General features: G+C 39.4%; 1 protein-coding gene across 2 annotated transcripts in view; it reads right to left on the reverse strand.

Annotated features, from left to right (window-relative positions):
* ZCCHC7 (zinc finger CCHC-type containing 7) overlaps positions 1-21660 on the reverse strand; it is a 117910-nt gene that overhangs the window by 31542 nt on the left and 64708 nt on the right. For both annotated transcript variants that reach the window (XM_057423919.1, XM_057423920.1), the window contains 3 exons: positions 7323-7366; positions 5991-6116; positions 3591-3761 (listed from right to left, as the gene is read on the reverse strand). In XM_057423919.1, the coding sequence (XP_057279902.1) occupies positions 3591-3761; positions 5991-6116; positions 7323-7366 (341 nt within the window). The remainder of the gene's footprint in view (positions 1-3590; positions 3762-5990; positions 6117-7322; positions 7367-21660) is intronic.

A 21660-nucleotide genomic window follows, 5' to 3' on the forward strand; every position in this document is an offset into this window, starting at 1 on the left:
TCTCAGATTTCCTTGCCTAACTCCTATGTTTGGTGTTGAACCAGCACATCTTCAGCAGAGGCAGGATAGATGCATGAGCAGTCCATTGCACAGCCCCTCTCCCCCTGCCTAGAAACAGCACTTGGAAAACACATGGAGGGAAGTCTCTCATGTCTGACAAGCTACAGAGTCAAACTTCGCTCTGAAACTCAATTATTCCACAATTTTGTGATACAGGGGTTGAATATACTGACAGAAGTTACAGACCATAAGCTTCACCAGGCAGAAGAGTTACTCAGATAAACTTCTGTATTCAGTGAAAGTGAGGAAAAAGCCATTTCAGGATCTCTCTCAATCTTTGACCAAAAGAAGAAATAAAGGTACGGAGGAGACATTTAGAAAGAGATTTAAAAATGTCTGAATTAAAATAAAAATAAAAATCCAATGTTTAGAGGAATCAAAGATGTATTTGAAAGACAAACATTTAAGTCATATCTTTAAATAGAAAGTAAAATAGGAGTGTATGCTGATGTTACCATGGCATAATTTGAGAAAAAAAATAAAAAGCATAGAAGGCTAATTGCTATCTACAGGACTGAATTTCTGAGACATGTAAATCCATTATAATATCATACAAGATTAAAAAAAAAGAAGATAAAAATGTGTTTAATTGCACTTCAGCTTTCACTTATGTACTATTTTAAAGACTGTATCAAACTCAAAGGCCTTCAAACTACTTCCGTCTTTCCTCCAGCCCTTACAACATTAACAGCTACTGTTGGAAAGCCACATGGAAATTAAAGAAAGCAGACAGCAAGTCTTCCACCTGTATTTATGAAATTTGAGGACAAATCTTCATGTTACAGTCATACCTGAACCTCCTGCTAAATTGAACTGTAAAGTCATTACCTTCATCTAGTTTATATTTCTCAAATTCAGTTCAACAGTATCTACATATCTGTATGAGAAGTACACACTTTTAATGACTATCTGAGAAGGGCTTTGTACGTACACCCACACAAGCACATGAATACCAGACCTTTCCAAGTGTAGCCTCCTAGTATCACTTAATCTTACAAGGCAATAAAATCATGGCAATATACTTCTGCCTGGTTATAATCCCATAAATCTTCAATGTTAAATATAGTTACTAATACTGAAAATTTTGCTTGTTTTGCTACTACATTTTATTCTTCTACCAAACCTGCGATTAGTATAGCATTCAACACTTTCATAAGAATATTAAAGAATGCATTAGCATATAAGTCTCCTTCAGAGGTGGAACACTCTTGCCAAAATAGTTCATTCTGCACTGAAACTTGACATGAAATCATGCGTCCAGTTGTGTCTAGCTGTGAGGTACAATATACTTAAAAAACAACAAAAAAGTTGCTTGCTTACAAATTCTTAAAGTTGTGACAAAAAAAAAGTCTGTTTATATACATACATATATATATGTATTTGAAATACTGATAGAAGCTTTTACTTAGGCTACATGATGTCCATAATAATTTTAAATGCTCCTGTTCAAAATTTTTAGATTTCTTACAGAGCATGCAGTGGTGTTGCATGGCATTACATTCCTCCCATCCAGGATTACAGATTGGCAATTAGCACAGAACTGACCTAACCTACTGTGCAGTAGCATAAAATCACAGAGCTTCTTGGATTGAAGGGGACCTTAAAGCTCATTAAGTCCTAACCTCCTGCCACAGGCAGGAACATCTTCCACTAGACCAGCTTGCTCCAAGTCTGCTCCAACCTGGCCTTGAACACTCCCAGGGATGGGACAGCCACAGCTTATTTGGGCAACCTGTGCCAGTGCTTCACCACCTTCATCATAAAACATTTCTTCTTTATATTTAATCTAAATCTACCTTCTTTTAGTTTAAAACTGTTACGCCATGTCCTGCTTCTACCACCCCTGCTATAAAGCCTCTCTCTGTCTTTCGTGTATCTATTAACTTTCACTAGCAGTAATAACAGCTTTGGACTGATCACCAAGAGCAAACCAGTTTCTACTTGTTTCAAAACGCAACAGAACTGAAGAAAAATTTTACTAAAGGAGATAACGCCCTGAAGAGTGTGTTCCCATAAGGGTACTGTTAAACAACCAAAGTTTTGAGAAAAAAAAGTCTCAGTCAAATGAAGTCCCACTACCTTACCTCCCACCTAGTCTTCAGTGCAGAGAATATACTGTATCTGGATGACCTTTAACGTCCTTCAGTATCCTTACTGTTCTTGAACATTTCTAATATTTCCATACCTAATTTTGTGCCAGAGTTATTAATTTATATAAGACAACTTCAAATGCTCAGTTAAATCAAAACTCAGAAGCAAAATCAATGTGCTTTATGGGGCCTCCATCTCCCTGTGAAATAAACGGAAAATCTTCTCCCATTTTGCTGCTCAACCTGAAACAAGCAGCCAAGCATTTGGTGGGAAACACACTGAATATCCAATCTTCAGGTGAGACAAAAGGAGTGCTTCCATATTCCCACTTGTCAGAACCATTTGTATAGGTGCAAGCTTGCTAACACCTCTGAACTGCTGTTTTGTTATACACAGTACAGAAATTATTATTTGCACTAGGTACTTTTTTATCTCCAGTGTTCATGACATAGAGGCAGCATAACATAATAGGAATGAGGAATTAGAGTGATGGCCAGCAGGACAAGAGTGTCCACCCAAGCTGTCTGAGCTGGTTTAGGTAGAAAAAGTTGGGGTTTGAAGGATGGTAGTGAAGGCGGAAAATAGCAGTGTGGCTCCCATGGGATAAAGACAAACCATCTGCAGGTTCCAAACTTTAAATGTTTCTATCTGCATTTTTCTCTTAAGAATAGACTAAACAATTTTGCAACTGCTCCACTACTTTACAGATTCTCTTACACACTAGATATGTGACAGGACTGTCCATACGGATACAGAAATAGACAATGTCATTATCATCCTTCTTCTTGCATGTTCATAAATAATAGAGGGCTTACTGAAAAGCAGGCATAGACTAAGCTAAAACACGTGAATATGGCTGTAGGTATGCTTTCTTTATAAGTGAACATCAAATAATATTTGCATAACGTCTTGCGTAAGAAATAAAGTGCACCATTTCCATTTTGTTCATAAAGTATGTTTGCAGTGTAAAACACATCATTGTTATAGATGCTTCCCAAACCCATTCAGACATCAGTTTAAACTTACAAAAATATTTTCATTGATGAATATGTGATCATAGTGGAAAAAAACCACAGACATGAAACTGTTGGAGATTCAGGATTACTCTCCACCTTTTGCCAGCATGCTTGCAGCATTCCACATCTCTTACTTCCAACCTCCGTACACCTTCCATTCAACAGAAATGAGGATATTTTTGTCCACCCTAACTAAACTGGAAAAAACTAAACAAAAGACTGGATGTTTACAATGCTTCAGTATCTTTTCTTTGAAACATTCTTCAAGAAAACTGTGATATGGTTAGGTGATGGCTAACTACAATATTTTCATAGGCACTATATAAAATCAAAGAAAGTATGAAAAGGATGTGGTTTTAAATTCAATTTTTGACAGAAACAAAACTAAGATCAACTGAGCTCTTTGCCACAGATTATACTCACATCAGCATAATGCCCCTTCATATCACAGCGACTGCAGTGTTTATTCCAATAGGGTCTCTCAATACATTCCTTGAAATAGTGGCCAGGCAAAGAGCAGTTTAAGCAAAAACGTGCTGGGCAACTGTTTTGTAGATGACCTCTTTCTGCACACAGGCAACAAGCAGGAACTTTCTGTGCAGAAACAAAAAGAGAAATCTGTTACATGAGAATGTTTCAAAAGACTAATGAAAAGAAAAAAGAAAGGGGGGAAATAAAGAAGAAACCAGGCCAAATAAATGTCTAGTACTTGCAGAGGTGTTATGTTTCATCAAGAAACTGAAATGAAGGAAGTCTCTGAATCTAAGGGTCTAACCCTCTAAGAGTAAAACTCAAAGTCATAACTCCGTAGACTCCCTGTGCTTTCTTGACTTGGACCTTGCCTCAGAAGCACTTGCTAAATGTCCAGTGCTCTTGTTACTTGCTCATTGAATATAGAAAAAATTATCATTGAACCAGAAACTGTATTTCACTCAGAGCAGGAGTGTTAGGCACTTCGAATGAACACTTACTTTTTTCATTAAATTTCTTAAAAGCTGAAAACCAGAACCGTATAATATGAACATGATCAAAAGAAGCGGGACCAGCAGGTCAAAGGAAGTGATCCTGCCCCTCTATTCTGCTCTTGTGAGATCTCACCTGGAGTATTGTGTACAATTCTGGTGTCCTCAACATAAAAAGAACATGGAACTGTTGGAACAAGTCCAGAGGAGGACCATGAGGATGATCAGGGGACTGGAGCACCTCCCGTATGAAGACAGGCTGAGGAAGTTGGGGCTGTTCAGCCTGGAGAAGAGAAGGCTGTGTGGAGACCTCATAGCAGCCTTCCAGTATCTGAAGGGAGCCTAGAGGGATGCTGGGGAGGGACTCTTCATTAGGGACTGTGGTGACAGGACAAGGGGTAAAGGGTTAAAACTTAAATAGGGGAAGTTTAGATTGGATATAAGGAAGAAGTTCTTTACTGTAAGGGTGGTGAGGCACTGGAATGGGTTGCCCAGGAAGGCTGTGAATTCTCCATCCCTGGGGGTGTTCAAGGCCAGGTTGGACAAAGCCTTGGGTGGCTTTGGTGTCCCTGCCCATGGTGAGATGTCCCTGCCCATGGCAGGGGGGCTGGAACTTGATGATCTTAAGGTCCTTTCCAACCCTAACTATTCTATGATTCTATAATACGCAGTTTGTAACACAAGTACTGGACTGGTTTGTAAACATGGTCTGTTCCGTAGGTCAGTGCGCTGTGGGTAGGCTGGGGTGGGCAAGAGGCTGGTGGAGACCAAGTTGGATGGCTGATCCCAACCACCCAAAGGGACGTCTGTACAACAGAGCAATAGAACTTAGGGGAGGGAGGTTCTCCAGAGTAGCTGTTGCTCAGGGACTTGGCTGGGCATCAGCCTGCTGCTGTTGCTGTATTTTTTAACTTCACTTACTACACTGTTTTAATCTTGACCCGTGAGTTTTTCTTGCTTCTGCCCTTCCAATTCTTTCCACCAGTCCACACGGGATGTGTAAGTGAGCAGCTGGGTGGGAGCCTAGCTGTCAGCCGTGGTCAGCCCACCATAACCACTTGGCTATGTGCCTTGTGACTCACACAAATAAGCACGTGGGGTGAATAATAGAAAATGGTGGAAACTACTCTGAGGCCAGACCTATATTTCTTTAAAGCCATTTTTTGCAGTGAGTGAGTGTATCTTCACTCCAAAGGCTTACACTTCAGCTGGGTAGGATGTAATCACTCAAAGTCTTCGTGTGGGTAACAGTCTCAGGGAAACAGTCTCAGGCTTTTACAGACTTTGTTGTGGGGACTGGTAAATCCAGTCTCTCATACAAGTGCCCCTACTTCTTCATAGGATAGGGACTGATTTTAAAACCTGTAGCCCCTGGACAAATTTTCTGAGTATTTGGCATCTATCTGAGCTGCTCAAAGTTATTTCCAATTTCACCTTGTCTGTCATTTTTAACATTATTCATCTCATGGTTCATCACCGAGGTACCTGCTTTCATTCATTTACTAAGGGTGATTTTTTGATTCCTTATGTTCTCCTTGTTGAAAATACATCTGAAAAACATTTTACATCTTAAAACTGGTTTCACCAGATTAAAAAAAAAAAAAAAAAGTTTCTGTATTATACTTGACTCTCTTTTTGCTCCATTTATACTTACAGATTTTTTTCTTTTATAAAGGCAATGACATCCACAAAACAGACTGCTAATTTAATATAGTAAACTGATCATGTGCAAGCTATCCTTCAACTTGGAGCAAACTTCCAATGAAATAATAAACCACTGAAGCAATGCTTCTAATGGCAAGCACAAAAGCGTACTGAAAAGAACAGCTGAATCTACAAGTAATGTAAGTGTTGCATTTACCTTTGGAGTAGGGCAGTTCTTGGACAAATGGCCTGGTCTGCTGCAATTTCTGCAGGTAACATTTTTAGCAGCTGTGTAGTACCGCACAGTGGTATGCCTCACACTCCCATAGTTAGAAATCTGTGCCTGGTGAGACAATAAGAGAGAAATGTATTTATTGTTTGAGATTCTCTAGCTTAGTGTTTGTTAGAACTGGAAATTTGTAAAGGTCACTGCTGGTAGTCTTCAGTTAGAAATACAACTTCTTACAATTTACACATACAGGTTTGAACTGGATAATTCTGTCATAGAGAAAACCTTCACTGTCTTGAAGAAAAGTATTATCTTGTTCAAACTTCCACTTTGGGACATTCTTTTTTGCTCTTTAAAATCGCAGTTAGGAAGTTCTGCTTTCCCTTGATTAGTCAAGACACTTTTACTCACTATGCTGTTTCCTGATAAACTGGAGTTTTTCGCAGAATGCAAATATAACTGACATTAATTGCAAATGCAAGTTACACGTTCCCTTGCACACATAAAGGGAAACTTCTTGGACAAAGTACAATGCTATACAAGTCTAGACCAAATCTGCAATTTGCAATTGTAAAGAAAGATTTAAAAAGGAAAAAGAAGAAAAAAAGAGAAGCTGGAAACAACTCTCTCTCTCCCAGTGACCTCACACACACTTTCTGTGTTGGCAGACAGAACTGAAAATTATCTTCAACCTTTGCTGCTTACCAAACATCACAGATTTTAAAAACTGAATTAAAATTTTGGCCAAGTGAACAGGAGAGGTACAGAAATACCATTTCTCCTAAGAGAAATAATTTGTTAATGTCACCTCATTATGCAGTTTTACTGAACCTTGGAAAGAGAAAAAAAGGAGTTGGACCTTACAGCTAAAGCTTACTTGTTGCGGATGCTGTGACACCTTGCACAAATACTCCAGGTTACAGCCTAACTGTACCAATGACTGAGCCGAGCCTCTGGCAGTGCAGGGAGACTGGCCAAATACAGACAGCCCATCCTGCTGCCTATAGGAATGGGAAAGCTGCCACAAAAGAACTACAAGTATTTGAAGAAACTAGGAAGGAATAGCCTGCTTCCTTTTCACAGAGTCTGTGGAGCTGCTCTGATTTCCACATCCTCTTCCCTCTCTGCTCGTGTGCCTTCCCCAATACATGAAATTCTACGTACTGTACAAGAGCTCACGATACGCCTGCCTTTGGGAGGACACTGCTCAGGATTCCACAAAGAAGCTACAAACGGATTTTTCAATCCCGTTTATCTTGCTCTCCTTATTAATAAACATAAAAATAAACAATTATGGAACAACTTGGTTGTCTGTGTTACCTCTAAGTCTTTATTACAGATGGACCAGTCCACATCATCTTCTCCTGAAAAACAGAAATAAAATGAATTATATTTCATTTATATGAAGATTTTTCTATAATATATTCAACATTATGTTTACTGAACTTACTGAAACTGACAATACCAATGTCATGTATGTACCAAAGTGGAGAAATTAATTCAATCTTCAGCTAAGGAAAGCTATCAACCTGCTTGATAACAAATCTGATTAATCTTAAAATTGGCACATTTCCAGCTATTGGGTGGACTGTATTTGACACGACCCTCTTGTCCTGCCTCTCAGGGCATAAATTCAGACAAGGATTTAATTTCTTCTGAAGCACAGACTCCAAAGCTTCCGATTGAGTTATCTTTGCCTGCACTCCTGAAGGTGCCCAGCTCAGATCCAGAGGTTACCAGAGTTGTAGCACATGGAACAGTAAGTTAACATGCAGCATAAAATAAATTCTCTTCTTGTGAATTCACAAAATCTGTGTCTTCAGCACTGCTTTCTGACCACTGCATGCCAAAATGACTATGCACAACCACAGCAACTAAGACTGTAAGCTAAGTAACTCTATTTCAGAACAGAATTTGGTAATATGCAATAAATCAGGATGACACACTAAATTATCAGGTGTCACACAACAACCTTCTCACAAATGGCCTTTGGACTCCCAGAAGAAATAAAAAATCAGGAAATAAAAGGCAGTAGTGACTACTGCCTTCAGAAAGGAGATAAAAGGCAGTAGTGACTACGGATGTAGTCACAGCTGTTTAAAAATTCTGCATGTCAACACTGTTTACTTCTCTCATGTGCAAAGACAGCTGAACCACTACACCATCTTTTCCATTGTTGAGGGAGGATTCTTGTCAACAGAGGTGTTCACTTTACCTGTACTTTTATAGTAACCATTAAAACTTGTGCACATATTAATGCCATGTGTTTGCAGACTTTTTAAATGAAAATCGTTCCATCTTAAATCTGAAGCATCTACATGTTACTGACACAAATCGCATCGACAAGATTTACAAACAGTAAAAAAAGACAAAAATTTATTTGCTTTTGATTGTACTATTCATTTCCAACAAAAGACAGATGACAAGAAATGAAAATTATATCATCTGCAACATCATGTCTAACCCTTCATTTAATGGAAATGTCAATAATTTCAGCTGAAGTGTGTAATGCAGCATCTGGATACAAGGTATGTCAAGGTATATAGAAGGTATATAGAAGGTATATAGAACGGGTGCTTTACAGGATGCTACCTTTTTGCTGTTCTTCATACGAAAGTCAGGGCTAATACTATCTGCTCTAATCTGAACAGCACTCTGAAATATTTTTAGTTTCAACACTAATGCCAACAATGCCAATGACCATCACAGAGACATTAATAATAAATTAACTGGCCTATTTGTAAAGCAATTTGAATGCTGGGTCATACCTACGCTGTAATATGCATGCTAGCTCCCACAGCAAGAGCTCCAACACAAGTACCCAACATATCCTTCACCCAAGCATCATCACTCAGGGCAGAAACCACCACCAGAGCGAGAGGTTGTACCCTGCCCCCAGCGCTGGAGAATGCTTCTCCCAAGCTCAGGGTCCCCACAGAGAGGGTGGCAGGGAAGGCACCGAGCCAGCTCTCTGCAGTGGATGCATGTTGTGGGTATGACAGAGGGAAAATGATGCCTTTTGGTGTTTAGTCATTAAAAGTAAAGAAATATGCTGACATATTTGAGTGCATTATTTATTACTCAGAAGCCTGTTCAGGAAATTAATTCATAAAGAAAAATATATTTGTAATTCAAAACTCTGCCCTGGCAATCAATACTGTGAGTGGTGTGTTTCACAGAGATGCACAGGCAAGATTGTTAACAGGTTACAGATCAAAATTACCAGTGAATTAACTCCTGTTAATCATTAGGCATGTCCTTCCTTAGGACAAACCAACTAAGTTTCTCTTCTTCACAGTCAAAATCCCCTGCTTCATAAGGGAAAAGCAAGATACTCCTAATGCCAGAAAACTTGCTCAAATCAGAAAATTAATGAGATCTTTAATGATGAAATATTACGACAAGATCTTTGCTAAATCTGTTTGGTGATCTGAAAGTTAAGCCTAATTCACAATAGATTGGATGAAGCTTTGTTTTTACTCACAATAAATTTCTCACACTGAAATATGTAGAAAGAGTTATGCTACTGCAACCAACCTGAAATCTTGCTTTGGGACAAGAAAATTCTGCAACTTTTCTCATTGATCACAGCATTTTGCCTGCTACTAAATCATTAAATAAATCACGAAACTTTGCTCAAGTTGACAAACGCCTCCCCTCCTCCCCGAAGTAGTTTGCGTATTTTGATAAATTAACTTGTCCAAGAGGCACTTCCACTCCCTGGGTGGCTGCGGGTCCTGTCTGAGCCGACTCTGGCCACTCCACCAGCCTTGTCTGCCACCCTTCACTTGTCCTCTAGCCGCAACACACACCAGCATGCTGAAGACTCCTCTGCACCATGCTCTCCGTGGTCCATAGCACCCATCACCTGTTTTCACTCCTTAATGCTCAGAGCCATGCAGGCGACAGGCCTGGGACCACAGGTCTGGAGAAGCTCTTCCTGGAGGACATGGTGGTGGCTCATCCCACAGCCCTGGGGGTGGATGTGCAGCCGTCACCTCTCACCACCTCAGGTACCCAAGGATGATGCTCTCTCACCCCACAGCCCCAGCCAGCAGCCTCAGACCCCCTCCCAAGACTGAGAGGGTGATTTAGGCCAAAGCACAAGCATTAACCACGCATGCTAATTACTGATAGTTTCTGTATTCAGAAAAGGCTGGTACAATGAAATCTGCCACCTGATGTTTACCAAGGCCAAGCCAGCCCAATGTTAAAGCACTTCACCCTTTTTTCAGATGGACACATACACAGAGGGTAGATTTCTGCCTTAAGGAAAGTGGCTATGAGTACTTTATTTTTACTCTTAAGAGAGGAGCAGTTTAAAAACTATTCAGATAATCTCAAGGCTTTCCCCTTTTTCCTATGAAGTTACACACACAAAATTTACATTACTTAAAGGGTCCTGTGAGTTTACAGTATATTAATACAATCTTCCAGAATATCTCCTTTTATTCTTCATCTCCATTTGTTAAAAGCTATATCCTTTTTAATATTGATTTCTACATATCAATGAAAAATACTATTTTGTCATATAAACTTCTTATATTTATACTTTGCAAAAATTGATTTGTGAAACTGCAGAGCATGGAAAGAAGAGGATGAAAAATATATAACATTTAGATGAAAATGGAAGCTCTGTGCATGGTTCTTCCTGTACAAAGTATCATACTTTACCTGTCCTGTGCCCCTGTACAGTGGGATAAATGGTAAGCAACAGCTTGGCTTTTATTTGAAGAAAAAATTTGAAAGATCATTGAGATTCACATGTATCCCTCCACCAGCATGAAAATGTAAATTCCCAAGCCGTGCTCATGGTGAAGCCAGATTTAGGACCAGTGTTCAATGTGCATTCAAGCCTTCTCTTTTTCATTCCAGAAAGGGAGAGGAGGGGAGGAGGGAGGACAAGGACCAGCAGTCAAAACCTAAAATTGCCCAGAGGAACAATCTGTTTCCACAGAACAAAAAACTGACTTAGAATAAACAATAAACGGTGCAGAAGATTTCCTTATCTGCTGTACCACCAGTGATCCCAGCTGCTGAGCCAGCTACCCCGGCTTGGCAGGGCACAGTTAGGCACTGTCCTTTTGATACCACCAAAACTCACTTTTATCTCACTCATCAGAGCTAGGAGAAAATATATCCCTGTTCTCCAAGCAAGTGCAGCCCCCCCCCCCCCCCCCGCAAAGGTTTGTTTTATTGCCTCAATTAACTAAAGCTGTAGAGCATGGACATTCAACTTTGAAAATAAACATTCATTTTCTAAAAGGGGAAGGGAAGTGGTCTTCCTCCTTCCTTCTAATTGAAAAATATGTCCAGTATGTATTTTATTTACTTTATGATCAACTTAGTACAACATGCTGCTTCAAGCTGTGACAGTACAATCTGTGGCCTGAAGGGCAAATATGTTTCAAAGCTGGGCTTTAAAAATTGGATTTTGACTGCTAATTAATATAGCACATTAAGAATAGAGAAACCTAATTACATTCTACTGCAAGACCTCTGTGGCAAGTACTGTTTCAGATGTATCTTTCAACAATATTTAGCATGTCAGGACACAGCTTCTACTGCTACTGGAGTAAGGAATAACATTTTAAAATGGTAAGCCTTAAACCCCTAAAAACCATCTAGATCTGTAAGAACTTACATTGTGACATTTTATGAATATCTGTAAAATCCTGTTTATGTTTCAGCCAAACTGATTCAGGTCTTATTATAGTGTAATTTGCTGTAATGAGCTTCACCTTCTTTTGTTTTCAAGTAGCCCTTCTTCCAAAAAATGGAAGTATGAAGTTCCAGCTCCATCCCAACATGGATAATTCCCTGCAGGGGTACCAGAGCTAGGAGACACACAGCAGCCACAGCTCATGAAGCCCTTTCTGCACCACCCAGTAACTTATATTAACTCCAGTGGCGAAGGAATGGTATTTTTCTTAGACACTTCTAGGGATTTCTCACTTTGATGAGAAAAAAGTTATTTACTTAAAAAAAAAAAAAAGACACCTGCTGTTACAATGGATTACATGTCAATATCTCTTTAATGCAACTTTAAGAGATCCATAAACTCCCACAGAGAAACCAGTCAATGTAATCATTGACAGAGGTTGAATTTGAGAAATTTTCTCATAGCAAGGAAAGATTCTCCTGCTTTTCCCCTTGATATCATATATATATATGTGCAGTAATATGCACATTTTTTGTCAGTGGGCAAATACCTGCAATACTTTTACCTGATCCAGCATGATGTTTCTGAAAACCATCACAAAATAGGAAGGATGACAGTGAAGAAACAAGAAAGTTCAACCCATTTTTAAATGAATTTAAATGTGAGAAGTTGATCGAAGCAAAGGCAGCATTGGTCAAGAGCGTAACAGTGATTAAAAAGAAAAAAACAATACAACTCTGCAGTCCTGCATAAGTGGAAACAAACCCAAAACCCAAACAAAACCAAACCAAGACCTACTGAAATAACTTTAAGCAAACTTAGGCAGCCATTATCCACGGGAGAAGGCTTAACCGTCACTGCGAGAGACAAGAGTCTAATCCCCTGGCAGCATGTTCTGCGGGGTCCTGCTCCAGGGCTGGAGCTGCAGTTCTCAAGAAGACTCAGAGGCCATTAAGTTAAATACATGTGAATTAAGAGCCCTTAACCATGCAGAAATGCATGCTTTTGATATTTATGCAGGCAGTAAGAAATACAAAAATCGTCCAGGTGTAAGGACATCCTGCATCTTCTTACGGAGTGTCAGGCATCTAGTATTTGCACTTCAGCCCTATACCTCTTTTCTTATAGCTGAAATGTCAGACAACTTCTCTAATGTTAAATCCCGCACCTACTTCCAAGTGCATGCCCTTCTGCACCTACCCCAATTCCGTATATTCTTACGGCCATGCAGAAGTAAGATGTTTCACACACTAAGTGGGAATAAAAATGTGCTGTGAAAAAAGCCAACAATAACATAATTCTGTAAATCCCATTTTTTAGAAATACGTACACTACTAAATTGCTAAAATGCACACATTTTAAAACACAAATATGTGGTTTTTTTCCTGTTACATAAGTATGCACAATTTTATGGTTTTTGTCTCACTCTATAAACACTGCTTCCTTTAAATCTTGACCACTGCTAGTAACGTTAATTCACAAAACTCAGTGGCTCATGATTTTCAAAGCTTAGCGCAACATTTGCAGAACAAAGTACGTTTTTCTCTCTTTTTGCTGGGTACAAGTATGGGGACCACAGGAACAGTTAAATTCATGGCATGGTTGGTCTACCACACAGTCGGGGGAATTCTTTAAATAGAGCCTGTCACTCTCTTTGCCCATCAATGGGATTTCCTTCTCAAACTGCTGATTCGTTCAGGTACACAACAGAGGAAATTTCAGTTAACCTTTGTTTCACCCCGGGGAAAAATCTGTCTGAAAAGTACAAAATGAATAGATTAAAAAAAAAAAAAAAAAGAAAGAAAGAAAAGCTGCAGGGCTATTCGGGCTATTCTTCCTAGTTTTCACAGCAGTCAAAGTTAAACAGAGAAAAGGAGGCAAACATGACCATTTTATTCCCACCAGAGAATAAGGGATAATATATGATTTAGAAATTCCATTGTCTATACTGTGATTCCTAATTTAGAGAAGGAAAAACAGAACACAAATCTATTGCTCTCTTTGGGTGCAACAAGAATTCACTTTCTGAATAGTTCTAACACTATTTCCTATATGACTGAAAAAGGAATATAGGTCACCTTGAGGATAAAGCCTTTTTAGCTATTTGATTAAGTTGTCTTAAATACCTTTTAGATTCAACAATCCTTGTTAAAACAAAAATAATAAATGCTAACTCAGATTATATGTGAAAAAATGCATACAAAACCAGAATCACAAGTAGTGCCGTAAAATAAAGGGAAGTTTCAGGATAAACTACTGACATAAATGGCCTTATGCTGTTCTAAGTTATTCATAAAAAAAACCTGCTTTGAGATACAATTATAATTTCAAAATAGGAATAATAATTTTCATTTTCTAGCATCATTCACCTGACAACATGTCTGCAGTATTCACTCTGGTACTGAACGGACTTTTACTGCAATCCTCCCTCTCCAGCCAGCCTTCGCAGGATGCCTGCCAGTAAAGTCTGGGCAGTACATCCATAGTCCTGGAATGGAGGACTGAGGGCAATAGTGGGTTTAGTCCCAGTAGAAGCAATACACTGCAATTCCTTATGGGACTAATGGGATGGCAAGAATTGACTCTCTACTAGCAACTTCAACATCACTGAGACTTTCTATTTAAGTTACCATTATTGTGCAGCCGATTTTGCCAGGGGCAATACAACACTTCATCGAAGGTCATAAGTGAAGCCAAAGGCTTTGGCAGCTGTATAAGCACACAGAATCTTCACCTCTCAATCAGCTCTTGAGAAGTGGTATCTATTACAGTTATCAGTGTTAACTATTGGAGTTGAGAAGCCTAACCAGTGCCTACACAATGTTTTGATGATTTGTACAGATTCCTTTACCCAGTCAGCTAAAATGGCACTCAGTTAACAGCTGAGACTTGGGCCTGAACAGTACTGTTGCTTCACTTCTCAAGTTATCATTTCATAGCATACCTACAGTTTTATCTTGGGAATGTATTTTGGCAACATATTGCATCTTTTTCCACCAATATAGAATGAAGAAGATGCAAATGTAGAAGAGGGAACAAAGTCCCTAAAGCCTTGTTCTACTGAGACTTGTGATGTCTGATCTGGCAAAGTCACTGTGTCTCTAAGGAACAATGTATAAGACATGTACCAAGAACATTATGTTTCTCCCCACAATGAAGAGGAATCCACATTTAAAGCTACTTGGAAATGATTCATTAATGCTTCAGCTGAATCACAAATTTAAAACCATTAACCATCAACTGTATCCTAGAAAAACAGCATGGTTCTCTTGATGCTTCCATTACGATGAAATAGGGAACTAAATTCCTGGGTTTGAAGAATACTGATGTAGATGACTACCTGAAACTTGTAAAGCTTAACTAGAGATCTTTCCTCTACTTTTGCCCTACAATTCCAAGGATCTTTAACCCACAGGATGAATCCCATTTCAACACAAGCTAACTTCTGGTCTTTACGTATGGACTAGAATTTTGGTTCAACTTTCTTTCATGCTGATAACCTGGCCCTCTGGGCAAAGGCTAGCTAAATCACCCCTGTTCTGATGATTCCTTCCCACTCTCAAAGTCAGACCAGGCTCTCACACAGTGATGTGGGGGAATAACAGCTATTGGAACATGGGAAGAACCACCATGGGTATCCAGGATGAGGTAGACCCAGGATGGTCATGCTAGAACAGTTCTGCAGGCAGCAGTCCTCAGTCCTCAGCGCTTTCATGTTCTCCTCCTTGGAGCATTCAAACAAACTCTGCAGAGACTAACCTATCTCCAGAAAACAACCAACTCCAGATAACAATAACCAGACACTGTGGCATCTGATTTAGCAATTCTGCTGTTCCTAAGAGAGGCAACTTATAAATTGTTAACACAACCAGACTTAGACTGTGGCTATAGGTTTTAAAGATTTCAAAATACTACACATCATGTGGTGGCTTCACAGATATGAAGGACGAACACCTTCAACACTTCTGAAGATACAGTCAGAAATCTGAATGAGCTGGAACTAAGGTGTAACCCTACCAGCAAGGTTTACAGCTTTCAAAGTTAATACAGAGCTCTAATGTGATGAAAAGCAGTCTAAAATGACACTAGAACAGAACACTAGAGAGCTGTTTACACGGTCTTTTCCTCCCAATGAAAGGAGTCCCAAAAAGCCTGATCAAAACCAGGATGCGGGAGATTGCATTGCTCTGAGAGCAGAACTGAAGTTCGTGCTGAAGCTAGTAAGAATACCTGGAACAGATGAAATCCCTTTGGATATACCCCCAGTTCCCCTTTTTGATCCTCCTAAGGATTATAGCAAAGATGGAACAGGAAAAGGATGCAGGACAGTCCTGAAAAAAATTCATACTGAACATACACACTTCTACAATTCAGGAGCAGAAATTAGTGGCACTTCATGGATTTCCCATAGATCAAAAGGTCTATCTGAGGAAATCTTCTCATTTGCCATGCATGAGGAATACAAACAGCACGCTGGGCACCACAGGGTCCCTCCACATTAAATCTTCTTCAGATTTGCACTTTCCAGGAAAAAGAAGACATGAGAAGTGTTCTGGTAACACTCCTTGCAATAAGGGGCTACCAAGAACTAACACAGCTGGGCATGTGTAACAGCATGTAATCACTGTACGAGAAGAAAACTCCAGCGTTAATACTCTGCTCTAATTCTGGTCTTCATGACCTTATGACCACATAGGCAGATTCTTTGGTCCACATCTGGAGGCATGCATCACAAACACCGCTCATATCAAGACAAGCCCCAAAGATCTCAACACCTTTGTCATGTTTTGTAAGCATGTATCAAAGTGGTGTAGTGGCTCTTCTGAGAGTCACTGCCATGGAAGACCATAGTTGGTCCTGGCAAAGATGATACACTGCTCTCAGCCTGCTGTGAAGCTCTGTGGATGCTTCAAATATAAGAGCACTCAATATTAACAAGCTGCATGGGTGCTCTGAGAGTCACGCTTCTTGAGAAGAATCTCCCACTGGGCTCTGAAGGGCAGAGAGCGAAATGCAGCAGAGAACTCAAAAGAACATGGCGTCCTTTTCCATTATAGTCCTCGTTTTTGGTGTGAGTTGCTCTGCATGAGAAAGACATGCTTTCCTCATTGAGAACAACACGGGTGGACTTCTCAACATCAGTTTTCTGCTCGCAATAGAAAACACAGTGTTTATGAAGAGGCATAACTGTGATAAAAATCAGGTGGCCTTGCTAAAGAACTACTAATTCTCACTGGCTACAACAGTTTTATCTTTGCAACAGGGACCGCAGCAGCAAAGATGTCACCCGCTTTCCTGTTTTCCAAAGAAAAGAGAAACTGATGAAAAGGAAATGTGGCCTCAATTCCCAATAACTGAATTAATTTCTTCTCATTTAGAAATACGTCAGTGGTGCAAGGAAAAAAAACATATTTGAGACCACTAATTTCACCTCTGTCTCCTGTGCACACTACTGCAGTGGTCCTGGCAGCAGGGTTTAGACACCCCAGGACGTGTAGAAGATATTCCATTGCAGCATGGGAAGAAAATATATTTTTTTACCATTAATTAATAAAATAAAATAGTCTTAGAATAATGTTTACTTGATCTTTTTTTTGATCCTTTTTTACTTTCTATTCTGCATATGTTTTATAAAGTACCTAACTACATGTTATTTATTAATTTATAATAAATAAATTAATAATAAAGAAATAAAGACTCTTTTTTTTGGGGGGTGGGGGTGCTCAAAAGTGTTTTTCCTGATAGGGGTGTGTGATCAAAAATGTTTGGAGACCTCTGCACTAAAGCATGGCTTTTCCTAGCAGCCAAGGAGTTACCAGTGAAACAGAGTAAATTTTCTCTACAAAAGCCTGCAATGGATCAAAAAAATTGGAAGTTCTCACAATGCATTTTTTCCACATGCTCAGATCCCACATTTAAAAGATCATGCACATTTAGTACACACACTATCTTTTATCCTTTCAGAAGAAAAGCTGGAGCCCTTTGACTCTGGAGGAAGATGCAGTGCTAGCCGCAATTGACACTGAAGCAGCTGGGTCAAAAGTGCCTCATACAGTAATAAAGAGATATTTATTTACACTTTGAGTACTTGTTGCTGTGGTTTGGATTTTCTTTTGTTGTTTTTTTTTGTTTGTTTGTTTGTTTGTTTTTTTCTCCTTAAACAGATACCACAGCAGTAAGAAAAACCCTCTTACTTCTGCCATAAACAATGTATATCTTAATTATGCTATTGTGATGAATGACAACTTTCCTCCAGATCTACTAAATTCTCTAACACGACGAGCCTTCCAAAGACTGGAGGTCTTTGATAGCTGCACCTCTTCCCAAAGTATCACTATACAGCACACAAGGGAAGCACGTTAGAAATGGTGTTACCAACACCCTCAAACCCCGCAGTGCAAAGGATGTGCAGAACGATGCAATTCACTTTTTTTTCACATGCTCAGTAGCTGCCCAGTACAAACGGGAGAGCTGCTCTTGTGTTTTCAGCCAGGAACGTGAAATGTTGAGGATCACTGGAGTCTGAAAGGCAGACAACACATTTTTTAAAGATCCCAAACACCGGTTAAAGCATTTCACTGGTATTTACTCTGAAACACCGACACTAAAAATGAAGGCATCTGGTGTGAACTTGTGCAATGCTGGCAAGAGCATGAATGTGCAAAAGAAGTCGGAGGAAAAGTCAGCCCTCTTTCACTGAACTGCAATTAGACAACAGCAATTCACACTCTGAATGCACTACTAAGCAAATTCCAATCACCAACAAGCATTAAACTAGAACCGTAGTGCTCTTAGGCATAGACAACATACCCTGTGCTCTACTTTTTACTTAGAGAGAAATTAAGCATAAATATAGTTTGTGCTGGATGTGGTTACTGTCCTAAAGAATGTACTGCAACTAATCTGCACCCAAATTCAAAACTCCCGTTCTATAAAAAATCATTGAAATAAATGTAAGTTGTCCAGTTGGATAAAAACCACAGGTGAACAAACATGAAGTCAAGGAAGAAGTGCCCAAATGGTTAAGCACCATATTAATCCTGGCGGGTGCTGTTCAAGTACTTTCACAGCCTCCTGTGTTATGCTTAAGCTACGAAACAGTTACATGGGGAAAAAGAGAGCTCACAATTTTGATTTCAAGCATTTAAATTCTGAGAGCTTAATGAGCCATTGCTGAAAATGAATCAGACAACAGAAGTACCATACAGTTGAGTTGCATATAAGTATTTTTAAAATAGCACTTAAGACATTTAATGGCACTTTTCCCTGACATTAACAGAACTGGACGACATACTATACATCAGCTCATCCAACCTGAATTTAAATACTGTAACATCCACTTTTTGCTGTTCCAATAGGAAACTAATTATGCACTTCATATTTATATTTTTTTAACTTAATTTATAATCTTCTGTTTAAAGCATTTTTTTTTGTTTCAGTGTTTAAACAGTAATATTCTTTAAAATATGCAGCTATTTAATTCAGATTAATAATTTCATGTGTGGGAATAAAACTTCTGTATTAATCTGAGAAAGCGGAAACATATCTGAAGTTGTGATTTAAGTAATTCTTTTCCGATAAAGACTGAAGAATCTAATTAATATAGCCTCCACACCTCAGCTGAAAGTCCCATACACTGTAGTAGAGTTATGATTCTACTGTGCAAACTTACTGAATATATTTTCTACATTGCAAGTCAGGGCAATAATTTCTGAAATCTTTGATTCATGTTTTACCCTCTCGTCTGGACAAGAGCAAGGGATGTCTGAATCAAAGGTTAAAGGGCTGGTTGCAAGGCAGATTCTGCTTCTACCTAGCAACCCTCAGAAAACACCGAACTAGTCCTGTTGCTGACAAAAATTATCAATGCCTCATTTAAAATGTGCAATCAACCAAATTTCCTGGGCACTGCAGTAGCTCTCTCTCCTTTAAAAAACAAATAATACAGACACTCAACTCCCACTGCCTTTCAGCATGCTGCAAGCACAGAGGAAGGAGACAAGAAAAGCAATAAAATGTCACATCGGATCCTCTGAACCTTTCACTGGGGCACTGTGAAGTGGAGCTGCACTGATCTCATGAAGATCAATCCCATTTCCAAAGCTCTTGAGGAGCTGGGAAGTGGAAACACATGGCAGACATGATGAGAGACACTCATGAACAGAGATGACAGCATGTAAGATGATACTTCAGAAAAGACCAAGTGGACTTCAGAGGAGAAGACAGAGGACACTCAGGTCTACCCTTCCGTTACTGGTCACTGAGCATGGACAAGACCAGCATGCATGGGGCACTGTGGCAGGGCCTGTTCTGGCATTTGCAAAGGCCCTCCGAAAACACTTACCTGTCGTGCCTTCGAAGGGCAGTAACACCCACCCCAGGCAGGTTTCACTGTTGGTTTAATCAAACCCTAGATGTCTTCACCTGATCCTGAAACAAACTGTAGCTGCAGAACAACTGCCCACAGCAGAGACTGTGGTCAGCACTGGCTGCATGGGTGAGGAATTGCCTTTCAGCATAAGGAACTGACAGGTGTTGGCGCAAGTGTACAACACAGTCCAACACAAGTACATGGCCTGGCACTAAAGCCACTGTACACACGAACCTTGTTCTGATGGCCATGAACTGTCACAGGATTAAATTCTGATGATGAGTGCAAATGGTTTAGGAAAAATAGTCCAAATCTCTATCATTAATTAAAAACCAGACTGATAATATTCTTCCCATACACTCACCTCCTAAAATGAGGGGAAGACCAGAGGAGGGAAACTACTAAAATATTACCACTTCTGGGTGGCAGCTAGGACCTCTGCTAAGAACAACCTCAAATGGTTTTATTTCAAGTCCTTGACATATTAGCAATAAAGAAATCCTGAGATGCTAGAGTTTGCCCCTCCTTTTACTGTAAGTCAGTGATTCAGAAGATCCAGTATGACTGAATTCAGACATGTATTTTGCATCTACTGCACAAGTTTGAAAACCACTGAAGACAGTATATTTGAAATGCATTATTTGTATTTTTAGTTTACTCCTGTGCTCATACAAGATCAATAGCTCAATGATACAGTAGGAAAAAAGTGATTGCATAATTACTTTTATTTTTTAAACAGAAGGGGAGAGGGAAGTATAAAGAAAAAATAATCTGCAATTTGTTATCCAGCAAGACTCTACAAGTTATTTTAAAAAATGACAACACAGTATGAAAGTAGAAAGCCACCTACCCAAAATAAATGCATCCAAGTAAACAAACTATTCAAACAAAACATTACATCACTCACCAGCAACATTCAACGTCTAAGAAAATGTGTGGGCGAACTGCTTACTTGTTAATCTGAGAAGGGAATGTACAACTATCTTCCCTCTCTTGGAACTATAAAGGATGATAAATTAACTGGTCGCTTGACAAGAACACATCTCAGGAGTTGTAGAAACGCTTGTTTCCTTTTTCTGCCATTGTCTCTGATGACATGCTCTTTGAATTACATACCTGCCTCCGGCCTTCATTATCTCTATGTTTCATTATAAAGAAGATTATACTTTGACTTACAAGGCTGCTCACCACTATAAAACCCTTCCTCTCCCTTGCAGTCTTACAGTGCCACACAATTCTTCTGCTTTTTTCTTTACCAGTAACACCCTCCCACCACACAAAAAAACAAACTGGGTAGAAAACAAACTGAGTAGAGAACCCAGGGTCCAGGAAGCCCACGAAAGATGCCACCACTGCTACCAATTTCAAAGGGAATGCTTAGACTGGACTATCTTGGTGACCTGCAGCAGTGAACAAATGAGTGGAAAATATGAGTTGCTTAATCATAGATAATGTTTGCACTGGTAAAAACATACAAGAGTGCTGAAATATCCCAAATGGCTAATTACTTAGTCAAACCTTGAATTATTTTATGACGTTTACATGAAATTTTCCTTTTGATTTCCCCTAATTTTGAGTTGTACAGTAACTTGTACAAAGATGCCCTGCACATTGACATTGCATAA

Source organism: Pezoporus wallicus, unplaced genomic scaffold (genome assembly GCF_028554395.1).
Source record: "Pezoporus wallicus isolate ANWC-B61680 ecotype Strahan unplaced genomic scaffold, APGP_CSIRO_Pwel_v1 contig_7363, whole genome shotgun sequence".
NCBI lineage: Eukaryota > Metazoa > Chordata > Aves > Psittaciformes > Psittacidae > Pezoporus > Pezoporus wallicus.